Source organism: Acomys russatus, chromosome 19 (assembly GCF_903995435.1).
Source record: "Acomys russatus chromosome 19, mAcoRus1.1, whole genome shotgun sequence".
In the NCBI taxonomy this organism is placed as follows: domain Eukaryota; kingdom Metazoa; phylum Chordata; class Mammalia; order Rodentia; family Muridae; genus Acomys; species Acomys russatus.
Window position 1 is genome coordinate 19,161,055 of NC_067155.1, and position 22,495 is coordinate 19,183,549.

The 22,495-nt window shown below is 49.0% G+C and overlaps 1 protein-coding gene across 1 annotated transcript in view; it reads left to right on the plus strand.

Annotated features, from left to right (window-relative positions):
* The first annotated feature begins 1,431 nt into the window (after positions 1 to 1,431).
* LOC127203268 (zinc finger protein 568-like) overlaps positions 1,432 to 22,495 on the plus strand; it is a 33,955-nt gene continuing 12,891 nt past the window's right edge. Inside the window, exons 1-3 of the mRNA XM_051162059.1 lie at positions 1,432 to 1,455; positions 1,595 to 1,721; positions 1,908 to 2,003. Of these exons, the coding sequence (XP_051018016.1) occupies positions 1,432 to 1,455; positions 1,595 to 1,721; positions 1,908 to 2,003 (247 nt within the window). The remainder of the gene's footprint in view (positions 1,456 to 1,594; positions 1,722 to 1,907; positions 2,004 to 22,495) is intronic.

Consider the following 22,495-nt stretch of genomic DNA (forward strand, 5'->3'; position numbering starts at 1 on the left):
CCACCGTGCTCCACCTAGACTCCAGCATTGCCTCACAGCTTAGCTATCCGCGGCTGAAAGTGATGCCAGGACAGCGGGATGACAGGCCATGTAATTTCTCTTGTATAGTTGTGACAATAATTTTTATCAGTTTGGCCTACAAAGCCAATAACTGACACAGTATGAAATGTACTTTAAAGCTGTTAGCACTATGTGCCGGGCAGAATCTAAACCGATACAAATCTACTCATAAACTAAAGAAACTACTCTAGCCCTTATAAGGTACATATATCCCAAGCACTTGCCTCTATGATCCTTGGAGACTTCTCTTTCTGTCCCCATCAACTGTCAGCTGGCTTCCTTTTTTTCTCAACTGTCAATCTTGTCTCCGCCCCCTCTCCAGGAAGTCCCGCCTTTCGCTTCCTTTCCTTCTGCCCAGCTGATCGGCTAAGTAGCACTTTATTGACAGTAGTTACACCCACTCAAGACGTTCCTCCACAGATAGTAACTTTGTTTTTGAAATAGTTTTGTTGTGTAGCTCTAGTTGGCCTGGAACACACAGAGATCCACCTGCCTCTGCTTCCTGAGAGCTGAGATGAAAGGCTGCTGTGCCACACCCAGAGGCATATTAACTTTAAGATTTCCTAACAAGGCTGTGAGTGCATTTAAAAGGCAAGAGTCCTGTAGCTAATAGTACCGCCCTCCATCACGAGGCTTCATAGGCCAACGGAAGGCTTATGCTGCCACTGCCGAGACATCACAGTCTTCCAGACATACTTCATTTGTTTTATTTCCACTATGCTGTTACCATGGTATTAATTCTAATATGTTGGTTGTAAATAAAAACTTGAGTCTGTCTTTGATGTTTAGCTTGGTCCTCTGTAGTCTTGTTTTTAACCACTCACACTGGCCAGCCCTGGGTTATCTCCCATGACTACTCACAGTGGCCAGCCGTGGGTTATCTCCCGTGACCACTCACACTGGCCAGCCCTGGGTTATCTCCCATGACCACTCACAGTGACCAGCCCTGGGTTATCTCCCATGACCACTCACAGTGGCCAGCCCTGGGTTATCTCCCATGACCACTCACAGTGGCCAGCCCTGGGTTATCTCCCGTGACCACTCACAGTGGCCAGCCCTGGTAGGCCGGTGCCCCCACATTCTCTCTTCCCTCCTGCGCTGTCTGACTGCAGACTGGGTACTGCATCTGGAAGTCCAGCAGAAATTTCAGTCTTTGTTTTTTCAAAGGTCCCTGTCTCCCCTGCCTCCCCTGCCTTCCCTGCCTTCCCTGCCTCCCCTACCTCCCCTGCCTCCCCTGCCTCTTGCTCTGCCCTGTCCCCTGTCTTCCCCCGTTGGAGGAACACCTCACTACCAGTGACCATTGCCATCAGCTAATGATAGACGGATGCTACTGGCTCAGCAGCTCACATGCTTTCATGGGGCATTTCCACCATGACGTCTTACCTCCTTGATACTGTAGAACTTGGAAATAGTTTTTAACAAGCTTTGGCCTTTGGTTGCTAGCTAAATTAATTCGTACATATTTTGATGACAGGCCCTAATTTTGATGACTTCATGTTAATTGGGGGTTTTTGGGTTTTTTTTTTTTAAATAGAAAACAGTGGCATTCAAGGATGTGGCTGTGGACCTCACCCAGGAGGAATGGCAGCAAATGAAACCTGCTCAGAGGAGTTTGTACCGAGACGTGATGCTGGAGGCGTACAGCAACCTAGTAACCGTGGGTAAGGAGAGCCTTCCGTTGCCGTAGGATGCCTTTTCATTCCTGCAGCGTGTGGGCGAGCCTCTCCCCTCCCCTCCCCTCCCCTCCCCTCGTGCTCGCCTCTGCTCTAGCCATGTCATTGCGCTCAGCCCCAGGTCCGTGCAGTTGTCTCCAGCTTCTCCAGCTTCTTTCCTGTTTGCTGTCGTAGGCTGTCAGGTCGCCAAGCCAGATGTGATCTTCAAGTTGGAACAAGAGGAGGAGCCATGGGTGCTGGAGGAAGAAATGTTTTGGAGACGCTCTCCAGGTGACTAAGGGAGACATGGCTCTTAGTGAGAAAGCCACGTGACAGTTGTTCAGTGAGGGCTTGCTGCCATCTCAGTCTCCGAGACTGTCAGAGCGGCGTGCCAGCTGTCGGACTGTGGGACATCTCGGTCGTAGGAACGGCCGCCCTATTGGCGCTGTGCTCTTTCTTTTCATTTCAGAAGGGCAGGAACTCCACGTGCTTTCAGGATGCCCACCTTCAGGAGTGCACATCTTACTTTAGGATTCCAGCATGTGCCTCTCTAGGGTCTATGCGCCCTCCCTCCCTCTCTCACAGTCACAGTTCTTTCCTTCATATTCAGCATTTTGTGGAGCGTGGTACCTGGGCTTCCTTCAGTTCTTGGCTTCATTACAGCCTTGTGTGTCACGTAAGTCTCACTTGCGTTGTACTTCTCAGCTCTCATGTGTCCTGTGGCTCAGAAGCCTAGCTTCCTGCCTTAGAAACACTGCGCCGTCCCCTTCCCACTTCCTCACGACGTCCCCTAAGCCTCTGAAAACAGCGTGTGCACAGTAGGTTAAAACCTGCAGACCGTCCAGGGGCAGATCTGAAGTGCTCACCCTTTCTCTCTGCAGCTGCACTCACCTCTCTCTGTTTGGAGCGCTCCTGCTGATTCTGCTGTGGGTTTGATTCCACTGTCTGATCTGGAGAACACCGTGCTAAGTTTCTTAGTACTATGCTGGATGTATGAATTAACTTAGCAGTTTGCCAAGTTCTTTGTTTGTTTGTTTTTCTCTCTACTTTGAGAAATGGAACTTCCTGAGCTTTCTTTTGTAGATTTTGTATATTGTTTAAGTTTACCTGAGCACTAGACAAGAGAGAAAAACAAGTCCTTTAATGACTGAGAAGGGACTGCAGACGTGGCCCCAGTTAGGAGCCCTTGCTGCTCTCCCTGAGGACCAGTGTCTGAGCCTCCAGTCCCACCTGGCCTGAGACTCTGTGCTGGCGTCCCTGGCGGCTGCAGCCCACGGCGCACTTATAGACATGTAAGCAAAACACAAAATAAGTAAGTAGTAGATAAGTAAGTAGTAGGAAGTAAAATATTTTTAAAGTTTGAAAGAATTGAAAAGGAAATTATAAATCACCTATTGGATTGTGTCCTGGAGAGTGTGGGACAGCTGGGGGGAACAGCAGGGCAGGTCAGTGAGGAGGACGGCAGGGCAGGTCAGTGAGGAGGACGGCAGGGCAGGGCAGGTCCAGTGAGGAGGACGGCAGGGCAGGCCAGGTCCGTGAGGAGGACGGCCGGGCAGGGCAGGTCCAGTGAGGAGGACGGCAGGGCAGGTCCAGTGAGGCGCTGGAGATGGCAGCAGCACGTGAAGACCAGTAGCGTCCATGAACGTCACAACTAGGATGTAAGAGAAGGAGTGGCCATCTGTGGTGACAACAGTGAAGGCAACGCGCTGTTTGAGGCGTGGACGTGTAACCGTGTACAAAACACCGTACATGGAGCCTAGAATTTCCTGGGGTTTGTGTGTGTGTGTTTGCATGGTCTCTGGTGTCTGTGTTAAGGCTGCGTCTCTAGAGAGGCCCACGCTGCCCTTGGACTCCCTTCGCCTCTTCCTCTCAAGAACTGAGTCTGTGTGGTACTGGAGATCAAATCCAGGGCTCTGTGCGTGCTGGGCAAGCGCTCTACCACCCGAGCCACAGCCCAGCCCATCACTTCCTTTGTATGTGAGACAAAACTTTGGAGGCCAGGCATGCTGGTGCACTCGGGAGGCAGAGGCAGGAGGATCTCTGTGAGTTCCAGGCCAGTGGGGTCGGGGTGCCTTTGGGTACTGGGGAAATGGCTCTGCAGTTAACAGCACCTGCTGTCTTGAGAGGACCTGAGTTTGCTTCCCAGCACCCACAGCAGGCTGCTCACTAACACTGTAACGCCAGGCCCAGAGGACTCTGAAAACCAAAACCTAAGACTATAAAGGAAATATCTTTTTAAATTCTTACAGTTGACAGGATTGGCTGTATCTAAAACCTTAGGCCATGTTTATTGTCTCTCTCTCCCAAAGACTAGATGGGGCAGTTTCTTGTAGCTTTAGGCCATTCTGTGTTATTTTCCACCTTTAAATATTGCTGGAGAAGAAGCCTGGTGTCCCTCCTCACAGGTCACAAGTCAGTCAGGGACTCGCAGGCCGGGCTGCTCTGTTGTATTTTCCTCAGAGCTTTAGAATGTCGCCAGCCATGGCCAGAGTTCTTCTCCTGCCTCTGCTCGTCTGTGGGTTTGTTTCCAGGCTTAGGAATCGACCCACTCCCCCAACTTGTGCACTCTAAGCAAGTGTCCCACCACCAACAGCTCCCCAGCCCACAGGGTCATGGTTTCGCTCTTTACAGCCACGGCTTCACTTTTCATATTCATGGTTTTGCCTTTTATGCCGCCCATAGGCTTGGTAGCAGTCCACTTTTGATTATCGTTGTTTGTCTTTTAATGGAGCTCCTTTCTCCTGGACCCACTACAAAAAGAAAAAAATTGTTGTGAGCTAATAGGAAACCCTTGAGCTTCACGTTGACTGTGCCATCAAGTTCAGAGTTCCGTTGCTCATTGTCCCAAGCTGAAGGGACTGTTGCTATTCAGAGCCCCTCCCACCTGCCAGCCGCCTGTCACACCAGAGTAAGGCTTGTCTGCATCTGCTTACCCAGTTGTCCTTCCTCGCCATGTCTCAGGACCCGGTTCATGCCACAGTGTCTACATACTTGGAGCTCAGGGTTGAAAATACATGTCTGCGCTTTGCAGGACCCTGTTCCCTATATTCCTCATCCAAGAAAAGAAATTTAAGTCTTGACCTCCACCTTAGCCAACCCATTTCTGTCCTTTCCTTTATTCTGGTGTTAAAGGTTCACGGAAGACATGTTTTCTCTTCTGTTCTAATAACAGCAACGGAAACTGGGACACTCTGTGACACCCATCCCATGGCCACCTGGGACACTGTGACACCCATCCCACGGCCACCTGGGACACTGTGATACCCATCCATCCCATGGCCACCTGGGACACTGTGATACCTATCCATCCCATGGCCACCTGGGACACTCTGTGATACCCATCCCATGGCCACCTGGGACACTGTGATACCCATCCCATGGCCACCTGGGACACTGTGATACCCATCCCACGGCCACCTGGGACACTGTGATACCCATCCCATGGCCACCTGGGACACTCTGTGATACCCATCCCATGGCCACCTGGGACACTGTGATACCCATCCCATGGCCACCTGGGACACTGTGATACCCATCCCACGGCCACCTGGGACACTGTGATACCCATCCATCCCATGGCCACCTGGGACACTGTGATACCCATCCCATGGCCACCTGGGACACTGTGACACCCATCCCATGGCCACCTGGGACACTCTGTGACACCCATCCCATGGCCACCTGGGACACTGTGATACCCATCCCATGGCCACCTGGGACACTGTGATACCCATCCATCCCATGGCCACCTGGGACACTGTGATACCCATCCATCCCATGCCCACCTGGGACACTGTGATACCCATCCATCCCATGGCCACCTGGGACACTGTGATACCCATCCATCCCATGGCCACCTGGGACACTGTGACACCCATCCCATGGCCACCTGGGACACTGTGACACCCATCCCATGGCCAACTGGGACACTGTGATACCTATCCATCCCATGGCCACCTGGGACACTGTGATACCCATCCCATGGCCACCTGGGACACTGTGACACCCATCCCATGGCCAACTGGGACACTGTGATACCTATCCATCCCATGGCCACCTGGGACACTGTGATACCCATCCCATGGCCACCTGGGACACTGTGATACCCATCTATCCCATGGCCACCTGGGACACTGTGATACCCATCCATCCCATGGCCACCTGGGACACTGTGATACCCATCCCATGGCCAACTGGGACACTCTGTGACACCCATCCCATGGCCACCTGGGACACTGTGATACCCATCCCATGGCCACCTGGGACACTGTGATACCCATCCCACAGGCCACCTGGGACACTCTGTGATACCAATCCCATAGGCCACCCTTCTTGGAAATAGGTTTCTTTTTGTTCTTCTCCAGATTCTCATAAAGCGCTTTTTGCATGAATCCTTTTTCAACTTCCCCTGGACAGTTGGGGACCAGGCCTCTTGAAAACTGTTCAGAGGCCCTGTTGAAAGGACAAAGGGCACACTAGTTCTGTGTCTTTGCCTTGGGCAGGCGTGGCTGGGGCTGGGCTGGGCCTCGGAGACTCGGGGTTTCAGTTCCTGGGAACAGAGACTCTTCCCTGGAAAGGGCTGGTGTTCATCAGTCCCAAGGCCACACTCGGTGTCCCATGCTCCTCTGTGCAGCATTGCTTCATAAGCTTGCTCTGACGCCCTCCCATTGTGTGACAGCTTTGTCCTGTTTTCTCTGCAGACAGTATATGAGCCGCTGCACCGCTGATAGTAAACCTTCCGGCAATGCCCGTCGCTTGTGGCAGCTTCCTTGCTCCGGCTCTGTGTCCTTACGTTCTCATCCTGGTCCTCCCCTGATAACCCCTAGTCCCGGGTCCTTGCTCCTGCAGGTTCAGGTCACTGCAGGTACCCCCCACCCCCGACACCTGTAAGCTTCATGTGGGCTCTGTCGTTCCGTGCATTCATGATATTGCAATCATTTGATGCTCATGAGCTCTTTCATGCCTCTGGAGTTGTAGGGCTCTATCCTAGCTAGATTCAAGGTCCTTAATGCTGATCAGTTTCCAGTGAGTGAATCCTGTCTCAAAAAACCAAAAGAAAACTAAAGGAAGGAAGGAAGGAAGGGAGGCCTGACTTCTGCAAGTCACATGTACTGCACAGGTGCCCCTCCCTCAAATAAGTAAGTAAATAATGTAAAATTTTATTTAAGAATATTTTAATTTTGCAAGAAACTTCCAGATCATCTTTAGAGTGGATGCACCATCTTGCATTCCTAGCAGCAGTGTCTGAGGGTCCCTGCTGTGTATGCTTGTTAACCTCTCTGGAGTGTCCATGTTTAAGAATTGGTTACTCTAATAGCTGCTTAGTGCTGTCTCTTGGATGCTTTAAAAAAAATGCAGTGAGTTCCCTAAGGCACCCTGTTGTGAACATGGTTGCATGTGCTTAGCTGCCCGTCTTTACAATTCCTTAGTATGGCACCCAGCCAGGTTCTGTTGTCCTGGCTGCTCCGTGGCAGGGTAGGGGGATGGCACCAGGATCTCATGTGTAGCCCTGGCTGATCTTGGTCTTCCACAGTCTCTCTGTTTGAGCCGCCAAGTGGGAGTCACAGGCATGTACAGCCACAGCCGGCAAGTGGGGTTTGTTTGTTTATTTGTTTTTGTTTTTCTAGGTAGGGTGTCTCTGTGTAGCCCTGGCTGTCCTACAACTAGTTCTCTAGGCCAGGCTGGCCTTGAACTCATGGAGATCCACCTGCCTCAGCCTCCTGAGTGTAGGGATTCAAGGCGTGCGCTACTGCCTTGTTTTTGTTTTTAATATGAAATTGTATGTGTCTTTTGTATAGATCATATGATAGCTCTTTCTCATATGTGTCATTTGCAAGTACTTTCTATGGCGTATTTTCTCGCTTGCTTGACTGTGTCTTTTGTAAAGCAGAAATTTTGAAATTTTAATGAACTTCAGCTTTTCTTCATTGATCATGCCTTTGCTCTTATCACCCCCGACGCACATACAACCCATGACCTGACCTCATCCTCAGCCCATCACCATGACCTCATCCTCAGCCCATCACCATGACCTCATCCTCAGCCCATCACCATGACCTCATCCTCAGCCCATCACCATGACCTCATCCTCAGCCCATCACTATGACCTCATCCTCAGCCCATCACATGACCTCATCCTCAGCCCTCACCATGACCTCATCCTCAGCCCATCACCATGACCTCATCCTCAGCCCATCACCATGACCTCATCCTCAGCCCATCACTATGACCTCATCCTCAGCCCATCACCATGACCTCATCCTCAGCCCATCACCATGACCTCATCCTCAGCCCATCACCATGACCTCATCCTCAGCCCATCACCATGACCTCATCCTCAGCCCATCACCATGACCTCATCCTCAGCCCATCACCATGACCTCATCCTCAGCCCATCACCATGATCTCATCCTCAGCCCATCACCATGACCTCATCCTCAGCCCATCACCATGATCTCATCCTCAGCCCATCACCATGACCCGATCTCATCCTCAGCCCATCACCATGACCTCATCCTCAGCCCATCACTATGACCTCATCCTCAGCCCATCACCATGACCTCATCCTCAGCCCATCACCATGACCTCATCCTCAGCCCATCACCATGACCTCATCCTCAGCCCATCACTATGACCTCATCCTCAGCCCATCACCATGATCTCATCCTCAGCCCATCACCATGACCTCATCCTCAGCCCATCACCATGACCTCATCCTCAGCCCATCACCATGACCTCATCCTCAGCCCATCACCATGACCTCATCCTCAGCCCATCACCATGACCTCATCCTCAGCCCATCACCATGACCTCATCCTCAGCCATCACCATGACCTCATCCTCAGCCCATCACCATGATCTCATCCTCAGCCCATCACCATGACCTCATCCTCAGCCCATCACCATGACCTCATCCTCAGCCCATCACCATGACCTCATCCTCAGCCCATCACCATGACCTCATCCTCAGCCCATCACCATGACCTCATCCTCAGCCCATCACCATGACCTCATCCTCAGCCCATCACCATGACCTCATCCTTAGCCCATCACATGACCTCATCCTCAGCCCATCACCATGACCTCATCCTCAGCCCATCACCATGACCTCATCCTCAGCCCATCACCATGACCTCATCCTCAGCCCATCACCATGACCTCATCCTTAGCCCATCACCATGACCTCATCCTCAGCCCATCACTATGACCCAATCTCATCCTCAGCCCATCACCATGACCTCATCCTCAGCCCATCACCATGACCTCATCCTCAGCCCATCACCATGACCTCATCCTCAGCCCATCACCATGACCTCATCCTCAGCCCATCACCATGACCTCATCCTCAGCCCATCACCATGACCTCATCCTCAGCCCATCACCATGACCTCATCCTCAGCCCATCACCATGATCTCATCCTTAGCCCATCACCATGACCTCATCCTCAGCCCATCACCATGACCTCATCCTCAGCCCATCACTATGACCCAATCTCATCCTCAGCCCATCACCATGACCTCATCCTCAGCCCATCACCATGACCCGATCTCATCCTCAGCCCATCACCATGACCTCATCCTCAGCCCATCATGTGATGGGCTGCGCAGTTAACTGTCCTCTGCTCACCTTCCACCTCGCACTATCTTGTCCTCGTAATCTCTTGTTTGTTATGTATTCCTTTCTGTTTCTTTTGCCTTTGAGGTTTGACTCTTCGTTCTCTCTGGAAAGGAGGAGACGTAAACGTGGTTAAATTGGTCAGCACCGAATTTAACCACAGACACTGACTTATCTTGTCACTTCAGACCCTTGTGTAGTCCTCACGTATTCACTTCTCATTTTCACTCCGTTCATCGCACCGATCTCTTCAGTGTATACGAGGACACTGTTTTTAGAAATTCCATCAGTTCTGCTTAGATCTTTTGGTTTGGTTTTTTCCCCCTATAATGTTGTCTATAGGAGTTAACTTCTTACTTTTAAGGACTAGGGGGCATTTGCATTTTAGTTTCCTTCCTACTGGCTAAACTAAGGCTAGCCATGAAGAGTCAACACCACATTAGCAAATTGCTAAATTGTTAAATAGTATAGTGATAGAAAATTTCACAAGTAATGATTTTTGGTCCTCCGTTTTAGAAGTTTGGGAAGTTGATGAGCAGATGGAGAAACAGCAGGAAACACTTGAGAGGAAAGTCACACCCATCTCCAAGAAATCTCTGATTAAGGAAAATGCTACTGACTGTAAAAAGGTTGCAAAAATCTTTCCTGTGAGCTCACATCCCGTTACTTTAAGACAAAGCCTCTGTGATTGTGACTCCCTAGTGAGTGTTCGGAACAAAATTTAGATGTACTTAGTTATAAGAAAGGCTGTGTAAGAGACAAAAGCTTTGAATGTAATGAGTATGGAGCACCATTTTACCATTGCTCACCCTGTGCTGTAGCTCCCTTTAAATGTAGTCAGTGTGGATAAGACTTCATTCATAAATTTGGCCTCCTCAGTCATGAGAGAAGTCATGCTGGAGAAAAACCTTATGGATGTAAAGAATATGGAACACCCTTTAGCAGGAAGGAAAATCTCATCACACATCAGAAAATTCATACTGGGGAAAAACCATATATGTGTAACGAATGTGGGAAAGCTTTCACTCAAATGTCTAACCTCATTAGACACCAGAGAACACACACTGGGGAGAAGCCATACGCATGTAAGGAGTGTTGGAAAGCTTTCAGTCAGAAGTCAAATCTCCTTGAACACGAGAGGACCCACACAGGAGAGAAGCCCTACCAATGATGTATTAAATGCAAGGGAGTTTTTAGTGTGAGATTAGAAATATGAACTCAACATTCGCAGAGGTGCCGTGGCGCTTTTCTCATGGCACTTTTCTCGTGGCTGGGCTTTGGCGTCCCGTTGATGAAGTGCTGAGCATCAGCGCCAGTGCCTTGCTTGTGTTAGAGCTGCTCGGCCACTGGGCTGTACCTAGCCAACCCCTTAACTCATCTTTGAAGCAACGACGTCATAGGTTCGAGGAGACCTTTACTGTGAGCCATTGCTCACTCACTTGTCTGCGCCAGGTCCCAGGCCTGCCGGGCTGTCTCCAGCCTGCTGTGTAGCTGAGGATGAGCTTGCTATGCTGAGAGCTGCGTCACCCTGCCTGACTTCCTGCTCGCCGCCAGTTCTCAAACCCAGGGCTTTACCTGAGCCACAGCCTCAGCCCAAATAGCTAAAGCTAGTACAATGTAAAATGTGACTTGTTTCTTTGTGATTTGGGGGGGTTTCTGTATTCGTGTGGTGTAGGAATGGAAGCCAGGGCTTTGCACACGTCTGGCGGCCTCTCCACTGCTTCTCTGCCCTCGCCTCTGTGTGTAGCCCGCTCAGGCTGGCACTGACTCAGCATCCCGGGGTGTTGAGCTAACAGGCCTCGCTACCATGCCCAGCTGAAACGTTTCATTTACTACTTTAGGGCATCGCCAGCTAGTTCTTGTGGCCCCTACTCTTTCAGTGTGTCTCCCATCTATCCCACGATGGAAGTGTGAGGCTCTTGCTAACTAATTACCAATACGCGGAGGCAACAGGATGGTCAAAGACTTCGCATTGCGACGTTAGCATAGATAAGATGATTTAAAAAAATGTTGTCATCTATACAATATTATTTGATGAACAAAAAAGCCACTAATGCTTTAAAAAACAAACAAACAAACAAAAACAATTAAGGGTGTTGGTCAGAGGTGTCTTTAGATTTTATATATGAGCCTTAATTTTATTTGTTTGTAGTTGACTTCACATAAGTAAATCTCAGATAAAAATTATGAAGTACAACTATGCTGTGTCTATTTGGGCTGTTATGCACTGCTTTGGATGATGAACAGTAGCATGTCATAAATAGCAGGAATTAATTTTAGTGGATACTGTTTTACCAAGATATTAATAAAGAATTGTCATTTATACACTTTGTTCTTTAATAGGCTTCATTCTAAGTCCAGTTTTATAAGCACACTTAATATTTATAGATGTAAAAATAATTTTCAAATTTCATACTTTGTCCACTTAACCCTGTGTAAATATTCCCAGTTATAATGCATTGGGTTTCTGTTTGTTTGGGGTTGTGTTTTTGGTTTTTTGGCTAGATTGTCTTTTTTTTTTTTTTTTAAACCATATCTTTTGTTTAAGATTTTATTTATGAGTGCTCTATCTGCATGTACACCATATATCAGAAGAGGGCGCCAGATCTCACTATAGATGGTTGTGAGCCACCATGTGGTTGCTGGGAATTGAACTCAGGACCTCTGGAAGAATAGACAGTGCTCTTAACCTCTGAGCCGTCTCTCCGGCCCTTTTTTTTTTTTTCTTTTTCTCCTTTTCTTTTGTTCTAGTGTGTTTTTCTTTCTTACTTTGGGCCTGTGTTCCATATACCATACAAAGTTGGGTAAGGTTCAGGGAATACAAAGCTCGGCTGCCTGTCCCTTAGCATGGTGTTGAAGAAAACAGGACTAAGTTTTCACTGCAGAGTGGAAGGGCCTCCGTAAGCACCTCTTGGTCAAGTCACTGGGTGAGATGAAGTGCCTGGTTATTGTTCACCAGGGGACAGATGATGATCAGTCCTCTTAAAGTCACCCCCTTCCTCTGTCTTAAGTCGTAGGACCAGAGATGCACCAGCAGAAGTGAACTCAGTAGGACTTGCTTGTGTGGACAGTGAGTAAGGTAACCGCTAAGTCCTGTGCGTTTCTGGTGAGCCGAGGGGTCAGGGACTGCTGTCTGTATCAGAGCTCTGCTGTCCCAGGCTAGGGACATAGCAGACCTTACCCACCTGAGGAACACCCTTGGCTTGGCGTGCCAGAGAGGCCACGTGCGCATGGCGGCACAATGTGCGATGAGGTTATAAACACTCCATACAACAGTGATGGCAGGACTGTGAGAGAGTCTAAGGAGAGAGCTCTTAGGAAAAGCAGTGAACGAGAGAACCCACAAGAGCGAGAGGAAACTCGGCCAGCCTAGCGTGTTTACCTTAGTGCTGATGGGTTTTTTCTGGAGCCCGTGTTTTCCACCCATGCCCTTGTTCCCAGAAATAATGACTCTGAGATGTAAATGTATTTACAAAAGCCCAGGCCAGTGTCGCTAGGCACACTCCCTGACTTGCTCACAGCTAACATCCTCTTTACCCTGTTCCAAGTTCTGCCCTGTGGCTGGGTCACCTGTGCCCAGGTTCCGTGTGGGTGTCCTCCTCAGTGTCCGGGATGATCCATGCCCTCCTCACTCTGTCCCAGCATTCACTCTCTCTGCTGGAATCCCTCCCTCCTGTGTCCTGCCTCAGTTGTAGGCCAGTCAGTTGTTTATTGACGGGCGAAGAGTCTGTAGTTTAGATTTCCTACACCTACTTTATTTAAGGTTCTTAAACACTTTAACCTCACTTCTAACCCACCAACCGGAGAAAGGTAAGAAAGAGCGTTAATAACGAAAATGGGTTGTGGACCTATTGAGACGTAGTTCCCTGGGCCATTAGCACTCTCTGTTGCCAGGATACCAGCAGTCCAGTCCAGTAGCCATGGCCAGACAGGGACACGAGTCCACAGCAGTGGCACAAGACAGCAGAAGCTGCAGGGCTCCGCTGAGTCGGCACAAGTCAGTAGAAGCAGCTGGAATTACCACGAGAAATTCTCTGGAACATTCTTTCTGCGAGTAGAAGACCAGCGACAACCAACAAAGACAAGCACTGGGCAGCAGCGCAGAAGTCTTCCCCCACTGTCCACACAGTTTTATTCCACGTTCCCTCTCACGTGTCTGCTCCCAGAAAAGCATCACATGCCTTCTCACAAGATCTCTTCCAGAAAAATGTCACGTGACATAACTGAGTCTTCAAAGAAACCAGAGTCTTCCACCTCTAGAATCCATACAGCACACAAGAGATTGTACCTACGCCTTTGTTTACATTGCATCCTTCCAGTTAAGTATTGGAGGGCGTGTTTAAGAGCCAAGGAAGACGAGCCCGGGTACATGAAGGCTCAGGCTTGGCGCAAATCCATAAATAAGAATTTAAGATTAAGTATGACTGAAATGCTGACTGTTGTGGAAAGTAGAGCTGAGTATGCAAGGAAATGCAGCTCCCCAAAGGCTCAGAGGCCATCAGCAGAGTGAGCGAGCGCAGCCGAGGGGAGAGACGGTAAGCTGAAGACGCGTCATCTGAAAATTCTCAAACCGAGTGCAAACTCAGAATGTCTGCAAACCCAGGATCAATTAGAACGTTATAATGGTCTCTGGAATGTCAGAAAAAGGAAAAGCTAAGGAAACAGTTATGTTGATGTGACGGCTGACACATTTCAAAGTTAATGATGGCAAGTTGCAGATCCAGCAGATGGAACAGATTAAATATGAAAACCTGTACCTGTGTATATTATACTAAAACTAGGAAGAAGAAAGAAGAAAAAGATGCAACAAGCCTTCCAGAAGCCACTGGGAAAGGGCTTTTCAGAGATCCTCCTGACTGTACCGTGTGTCGTGGTTTCATTTTGTGTTGCTAAGTAATATTCTACAAACGAAGGGTTAAGAATCATAGTGGATTTCTCTGCAGAAACCAGTGTGTGCAAGCAAAGTGTTGAATGTGTTTTTAAAGCTTGAATTCTATAGTAAAATGATTAGTTCAGATGAGAAGAACAGTTTAAGCTTTCTCAGAGCCTGGCATTTAAAGAAGCCTCTGTTCTGATTTCCTGACAAAGAGGCTTTTGTAGTCTAGCCTGAGGAACCCACACCTTACAGAAGCAACTGAAAAGGCAGGGGTGCCATCCTTCAGAATTTGAAATTCGTCTGTCACTGAGAAGTGAGGAGAGTTAGCACACACGATTTTCAAAATGTAGAGTTCCCTGAATTGGAAAAACACAAGGAACCAGAAACAGCACTTTCTCAAAAGCTTCCCAAAACAAACCCCAAAACTTTGTTACTCTTCTGTGAAATCACCATTACTCTGATAGGAAAGCGAAGCAAACACATATGAAAATACAGACTAACGAACCCCTTATAAATATCATGAGGGCTGCAGAGGTGGCTCCGTGGTTAGGAGAACTGTCTGTTTTTGGAGGGCCTGGGCTAAGTTCCTGGCATTCCCATGGCAGCTCACAGCTGTCTGTAACTCTGGCTCCAGAGGATCTAACGTTCTTTTCTGGCCTCTGTGAGTACTGCACACATGTAGTGCACAGACACACATTCAGGCAAAACACCCATACATGATAAAATTAATTTTTTAATGTAAAATACTGATTTAAAAAAATCTTAGTAAAGCACTAAAAAATAGCTTAAATGCATGTTTAAAAGAATCACACACCATGATAAAATGGTATTTCTAGAATGCAAGAATGGCTCATCATAAAAATGATAAATGAAGCCACACCACATTAATACACCAAAAGCAAACAGTCATTTCAGGTGACTTTAAAAGGGCACTTGATAGAATTCAAGCCAGATTTTAAAACTTTGAGTATCTGGGTGCTGTGCACATCCATAGTTCTCAGATCTGGGAGATGGAGGCTGCAGGGTCAGGAGGGCAAGCCTCGTCTGCTATGACATTAAGTCTCATAAAAACGAAAATAACCAGTAGATGTTGACTCACACTAAGAATCTTAGACACACCATGATAAGAAAGATGTTTTCTTCAAGGCTGCCAAATACAAATAGCCAAAACACTACGAATGTAACGTTTATTTAATTCCCAATTGTTTCATGGTTCTTTTTGCTGTAGGTAGTTTATTGTATATGTGTGTAAAATATAAATGTATATGTAAAAAGTAAAATATTTAATAACAAAATGAAAAGAACCCTCTCGATAAAATAATAAAAGTAGCCAGCATGTCTTCCCTACTCTAGGAAAGGACGCTTAGCTAATGTCACCTCCCTCTGGCTGGCTTACCTCACCGAAGAGAAAGGCTTAGCAGAAGCATATGAAGTCTTCACTAAAAACCTTAGTCATGAAAGACAAGCCAGGGTCCCCGTGGCACAGCCCATCAGCAGGCGAATAAAATCCAGTCCGTACTTAACAATAAGAGATGAGATCCCGGCACATGCTACAACACGGAGAGTCTCAAAGCACGCTGAGTGAGGCAAGCCAGACACTGACAGCTAAGTCTCTATGGCCTTGACTTACTGAAGTACCTAGAATATGGGGGTTCAGCTGCTCGGGGCAGGGATGGGGTGAGGCGGGGCCAGGGTTACGGGTAAAGCAAGTGTGCTGAGAGTGAGAAGTGTGTGGGTGTGGTGGTGATGGCTGTAGAATATCAAAAATACGCTGAGTGCTACTGAATATTGGCAGATGGGAAAATGGGCAAAATGATAAAGCTTCACACTCAAGCTTTTAAAACCCTCATTAGTTTTAGGATGGACATTGTCCTAAGAGTCGTTTTCTTCAATGGGTTTCCCTTCTGGTACTTTCCCTGCATCTTTGATATCTAACACTTTTGATTGTGCAGTGGGCATGATGACTAATACATTGTCAACATGCTAGACTCTTTTCATATTTAAGTTTAATTGAAATAGAATTGTATGACTTTCGGCCTTCCCTTTCCTCCCTCCATTCCCTCCCATGCTCTGTTCTCTCAAGTTGATAGCCCCCTTGCTTTGATTGTTACAGCTACACACACACACACACACACACACACACACACACACACACACACACACACACACTTAAATATGACCTGTGAATCTGTTTTTGCTTGTGTGTAAATGTTTTCAGGCCAGGCCACTCTGCCTTGGGCAGTCCGTTAGAGGGCTGATCCCAGGGAGAGGCCAATACTCTCCGCGTTGTTACTTGCCTGTAGTTCTTGGTCTGGGGATGGGACCCTGCAAAAACGTCCCTCTTCCATGCTGGGATGTCCATTGGTGCAGCCTTGTCTGTCCCTTCCATGTTAGGATGTCCATTGGTGCAGCCTTGTCTGTCCCTTCCATGTTAGGATGTCCATTGGTGCAGCCTTGTCTGTCCCTTCCATGTTAGGATGTCCATTGGTGCAGCCTTGTCTGTCCCTTCCATGCTGGGATGTCCATTGGTGCAGTCTTGTCTGTCCCTTCCATGTTAGGATGTCCATTGGTGCAGCCTTGTCTGTCCCTTCCATGCTGGGATGTCCATTGGTGCAGCCTTGTCTGTCCCTTCCATGTTAGGATGTCCATTGGTGCAGCCTTGTCTGTCCCTTCCCTGTTAGGATGTCCATTGGTGCAGCCTTGTCTGTCCCTTCCCTGTTAGGATGTCCATTGGTGTAGCCTTGTCTGTCCCTTCCCTGTTAGGATGTCCATTGGTGCAGTCTTGTCTGTCCCTTCCCTGTTAGGATGTCCATTGGTGCAGCCTTGTCTGTCCCTTCCCTGTTAGGATGTCCATTGGTGCAGCCTTGTCTGTCCCTTCCCTGTTAGGATGTCCATTGGTGCAGCCTTGTCTGTCCCTTCCATGTTAGGATGTCCATTGGTGCAGCCTTGTCTGTCCCTTCCCTGTTAGGATGTCCATTGGTGCAGTCTTGTCTGTCCCTTCCCTGTTAGGATGTCCATTGGTGCAGCCTTGTCTGTCCCTTCCCTGTTAGGATGTCCATTGGTGCAGTCTTGTCTGTCCCTTCCATGTTAGGATGTCCATTGGTGCAGCCTTGTCTGTCCCTTCCCTGTTAGGATGTCCATTGGTGCAGTCTTGTCTGTCCCTTCCATGTTAGGATGTCCATTGGTGCAGCCTTGTCTGTCCCTTCCCTGTTAGGATGTCCATTGGTACAGCCTTGTCTGTCCCTTCCCTGTTAGGATGTCCATTGGTGCAGTCTTGTCTGTCCCTTCCATGTTAGGATGTCCATTGGTACAGCCTTGTCTGTCCCTTCCCTGTTAGGATGTCCATTGGTGCAGCCTTGTCTGTCCCTTCCCTGTTAGGATGTCCATTGGTGCAGCCTTGTCTGTCCCTTCCCTGTTAGGATGTCCATTGGTGCAGTCTTGTCTGTCCCTTCCCTGTTAGGATGTCCATTGGTGCAGTCTTGTCTGTCCCTTCCCTGTTAGGATGTCCATTGGTGCAGTCTTGTCTGTCCCTTCCATGTTAGGATGTCCATTGGTGCAGCCTTGTCTGTCCCTTCCCTGTTAGGATGTCCATTGGTGCAGCCTTGTCTGTCCCTTCCCTGTTAGGATGTCCATTGGTGCAGTCTTGTCTGTCCCTTCCATGTTAGGATGTCCATTGGTGCAGCCTTGTCTGTCCCTTCCCTGTTAGGATGTCCATTGGTGCAGCCTTGTCTGTCCCTTCCATGTTAGGATGTCCATTGGTGCAGCCTTGTCTGTCCCTTCCCTGTTAGGATGTCCATTGGTGCAGCCTTGTCTGTCCCTTCCCTGTTAGGATGTCCATTGGTGCAGCCTTGTCTGTCCCTTCCATGTTAGGATGTCCATTGGTGCAGTCTTGTCTGTCCCTTCCATGTTAGGATGTCCATTGGTGCAGTCTTGTCTGTCCCTTCCATGCTGGGATGTCCATTGGTGCAGCCTTGTCTGTCCCTTCCCTGTTAGGATGTCCATTGGTGCAGCCTTGTCTGTCCCTTCCCTGTTAGGATGTCCATTGGTACAGCCTTGTCTGTCCCTTCCCTGTTAGGATGTCCATTGGTGTAGCCTTGTCTGTCCCTTCCCTGTTAGGATGTCCATTGGTGCAGCCTTGTCTGTCCCTTCCCTGTTAGGATGTCCATTGGTGCAGCCTTGTCTGTCCCTTCCCTGTTAGGATGTCCATTGGTGCAGCCTTGTCTGTCCCTTCCCTGTTAGGATGTCCATTGGTGCAGCCTTGTCTGTCCCTTCCCTGTTAGGATGTCCATTGGTGCAGCCTTGTCTGTCTCTTATGTGCTGGGAGTCCATTGGTGCAGCCTTGTTAGTTGTCCATTGCCAGGAGGGACCTGTCCTGGTTTTCCAGCTGTTAGACTCTCCCATCCCCTCATCCTCCATGTCCCTTGAGCCGCAGAGGCAGGAGCGGTGGGGTGTGATACAGATGCATCCTTACGGCTGGCTCCCTGCAGTCAGCTCATCTCTGCATTACATCTAGTTGTGGTTTTCTGTGATGATCTCCGTTTGCGGCTTCTTTGATGAGGGGGAGAAGCTACAGTTGTCTGTGGTCTAAGGCTAAGAATTATGTTGATTTAGCCAAGTGCCAGTGGTAGATTCTTTTGTAAGGTCCATGGCCTCACTGACCCCTGAAGTTTGGGTAGGTTTCTAGTACCAGCCATGGTTTCCTTCTTGCTGGGTAGGCCTTAAGTTCATTGAGATGGCTGTCGGTTCCCACCACTGCGTGAATGCCACTTACCTTTACAGGAGTCTTGCCGTGTTGGTCTTTGGCACAGCTCCTAGGGGTTGCAGTTGGGAAGGACCTGCTTCCTTGCTTCCTTCCATTGGCGGCTTGCGCAATATTTTCTGGTACCACAGAAACTAGATCGAAGAATGGAAGGAAGCTTTCGGGTCAGATCCAGCCTGAGTTACCCAAGTTCTGTGTCTTAAGTGTGCATTGTCTTCAGCCTCAACCCTGAGAGGCAACCAAGGACCACATCAGTAGTCTGAGTTGTTTTGAGAGTCACCTGGACTGTCCTGAGCAATCATTTTAAAGGAGGACGGAGCAGCTTCTTACGCCTGGTACTGGGGGTTTTGTTAGTCTGTCATTTCTTGTGGGAAGTATTGTCAGCCCAAGTGGTGTAACTTTCCTTAAGACAGATGGGTAGGTAGGTACGTAGGTAGGTAGGTAGGTAGATAGTGTAACTTCCCTTAAGATAGATAGACCTGGGCATGGTGGCGCACGCCTTTAATCCCAGTACTTAGGAGGCAGAGGCAGGTGGATCGCTGTGAGTTCGAGGCCAGCCTGGTCTACTAAGTGAGTCCAGGACAGCCAGGGCTACACAGAGAGACCGTGTCTCAAAAAAAAAAAGCATTGAAGACTGAGATCATTTAAAAACCTAGGAGAGCCCTTGAAGGAACTGACTCTCAGTGACCTAAAATAAGACACCTTTGACAATAATAATGTTGGTGGCCACAAACTGATGGCAGCTTAAATTATTCTAATGTATAAAATGTGGGCAGCTGCACAAATCATGTGACCTTTAAAAAACAGAAAGCAAGAAATCAATACACATTTGCGATTGTTCATTCGTTGACTTACTGTGCGTGTATATGTAGGTGCACATATGGCCCGCAGACCGTTTTGTAAGTCTGTGATTCAGGTCCCTGGGGTTGAGCCCAGCGTGTTAGACTCAGGGGCAAGTGCCTGTACCCACTGAGCCGCCTCTCTGGCCCTCTGCTGCCATGTTTTATCATGTCTTGTCAAAAGACGGCTTGTGGGAGTTGGTTCTCTCCTCCTGTTCCGTGGGTGCCAGGACTGGACTCAGGTTCTTGGGCTTGGTGGCAAGGATTTTTACCCACTAAGAAGCCATCTTGCTGGTCTCTGAGAGCTTGTTGTTGTTGTTTGTGTTTGTGGAATGGACACAGTGTTTTCTGTGCAAGCCTGAAGGCCCGAGCTCAGATTCCCGCCCCAACATACAAACCTCAGTGAACTTGAGGTTGAGCTATAAGAGAGGCATATAGCTGGGTTTCTTTTGCAGTGTTTCTGATCTGTTAGAATTTTTGTCTTTGATTGCATTGCCCACCTTTTCTTCCTTTCCCCACTTTCCCCACTGAGCCCTTAGCACGCTGCTCCATTTTAAACCCCGTCTGCTTCACCGCATTGGTCTTGTCATACCCAAAGCAGGCACTTGTGCTGAGTCTGCTGTTTCATTTTCACTGTGCCTTACAGTTTGTCTTGACAAAAGTAACTCCAGTAAACAGACCTGTGCGATGTGATGGGTGCAGGCAGAGAGGGGGCAGCCTGAGTCCTGGGAGACCCCGGGAGAGCGAGCAGCCTGAGTCCTGGGAGACCCTGGCGTCTCCATTCTTAAGTGTTTGGCCCCCTTTCCAGCGATTTTCCTGTTGTAGATCCTGCTGTGGAGGGAACCGCGTCATGTCTGATCTCGGTTGTCTCGTGAGCTGTAGCTCTGGACTGGAGCCTCCCCAGTGCGTCCCGGTTTTTACCCAGGGTGGAGCGCAGTGACTATGGAGAACCACATAGTGAAACCCTACTGCTCTAGGCTCAGCTCTTGCGTACTGCTACTGGGGCTGGCCCTGTGCAGAGCAGAGCACTGGGGATGTGTTTCAGACGGTGGCTTTCCCGGCCTTCTGTTGGATGCTCAGTGCAGGATTTCTGTGATCCTGACTAAGAACTGGTGAGGCACTGTCGAGCCATCCCACTGAAGCTTGCCCTGCCCGCTGGCAAAGGCCTTGTTTTCGTACACTAGCCATTCCTAGTGGTCAGCCGGGTGGGGCTGAGGCTCAGGGAGCAGGGTGAAATTGTGGATAGAGAGAGCAAAGCGATAATAAATATAATTTACTATTCCTCATGCTGCCTGTTTCTGACTTGTGTGCACTGCTCAGCTAGTCAGCAGGCAAATAAGGCATGCTGAGAAGCAAGTGGAAACGAGACTAGATGTGTCTGTTGCAGGGGAGGGAAGAGCTGTTGCTCATGCCTTCTCCTCGAGGCCCGCTCTGGTGGCAGGGAGGAAATAGGCTGCAGTGCTCACGACTTCAGCCCTCCTCTTTGTACTTGCCGGGTTTATGGGCATGCCACAGTCCCCGTGTTTGGCTTTAGTCCCGTGTGCCACTTAGGAAGGGATGCAGAGTCTGTCTGCTGTGGTCCAGGCTTTTCCATCCGGAGTCTTGTGTAGTGACCACAGTCTGTCTGGGAAGATATCAGGGCACGCGCAAAGACAGTTGGCGTCAGACTAGCCTCTGGTCTGCCGCAGTCGCAGCTGCCTCCACCAGTTTGCTCTTTTTTTTTTTTTCCCCCACCTTCCCCTCAACTGTTCTATTTTGAAATGTGGAAACTTTAGCTGCCAGAGGCAACTGTGCTGCCGTCCGGGGGATTTGTAGAGAAAGGGAGGGAAATTGTTCAGTGTAGTGTTTCAACGTCCCAAACCAAGCAGTGTCTTCACTCGTATTTGGCATTCTTTCAAATGCCCTTGGTATGTCCATCTGTTGGGTGGCATTAAAGTCCTGTTTGAACTTGAGGCCCGCTTTAGAAATTACAGTGGCCACCGCCTCTAATAGTTTAAATAAGATCCACCTTATTTTGTATCAAAGAAAGAACTCATGAAAGTGTATCGGGTGTTTCCCTGAGACCGGGCTGTAGTTTGAGGGTCACTGTCCCTTGTTTTCTGTAGCTTCTGCCCCAGTCAGTTGTGATCCGCATAGCTGCCTGTATCAGAATTGGGGGGGACAGTCTGAACCGGGGCCTCACTGTTTGGATGAGCCGGAGCTGTTGACTTGTAAAGTAGGTTTTCACTTGAGAGTGACAGCTTCAGTCTGAGCTTGTCGCAGACGGCAGGCTCTCTCTGCCTACCATTCCTGTTTTTAGTTCTTTACCAACCCTGCACCCTGAAAGTTCTTTACTTCTTCTAAGACTAAATTTTTTTCCTTTCTAAAGATGGAAGCATTTTACATAAAGCATTAAGTCTTAAGTCTGCATCGTGGTAAATTTACACACAGAGGCCTGTGTCTCTACTCCTAGAAGAGAGAGTATTTAGTCCATTTCCTTGTGGCGGCCTCTGCTCCCTCCCACCCCTCAGAAGACTCCACTCCCGGTCTAAAACCACCAGCCGTAACTTCCATGTTGGTGGATTTGTGTGCACAGTCTAGAGCTCCCTGTAAGTGGAGTCGGGAACTGCCGGTGGCCGGTGGCTTCATTTGCTCGGCTACCGGACGCTGCCGCCACGCTGTCATCTCAGGAGCTTCTTCTCAGTAACGTTCGCA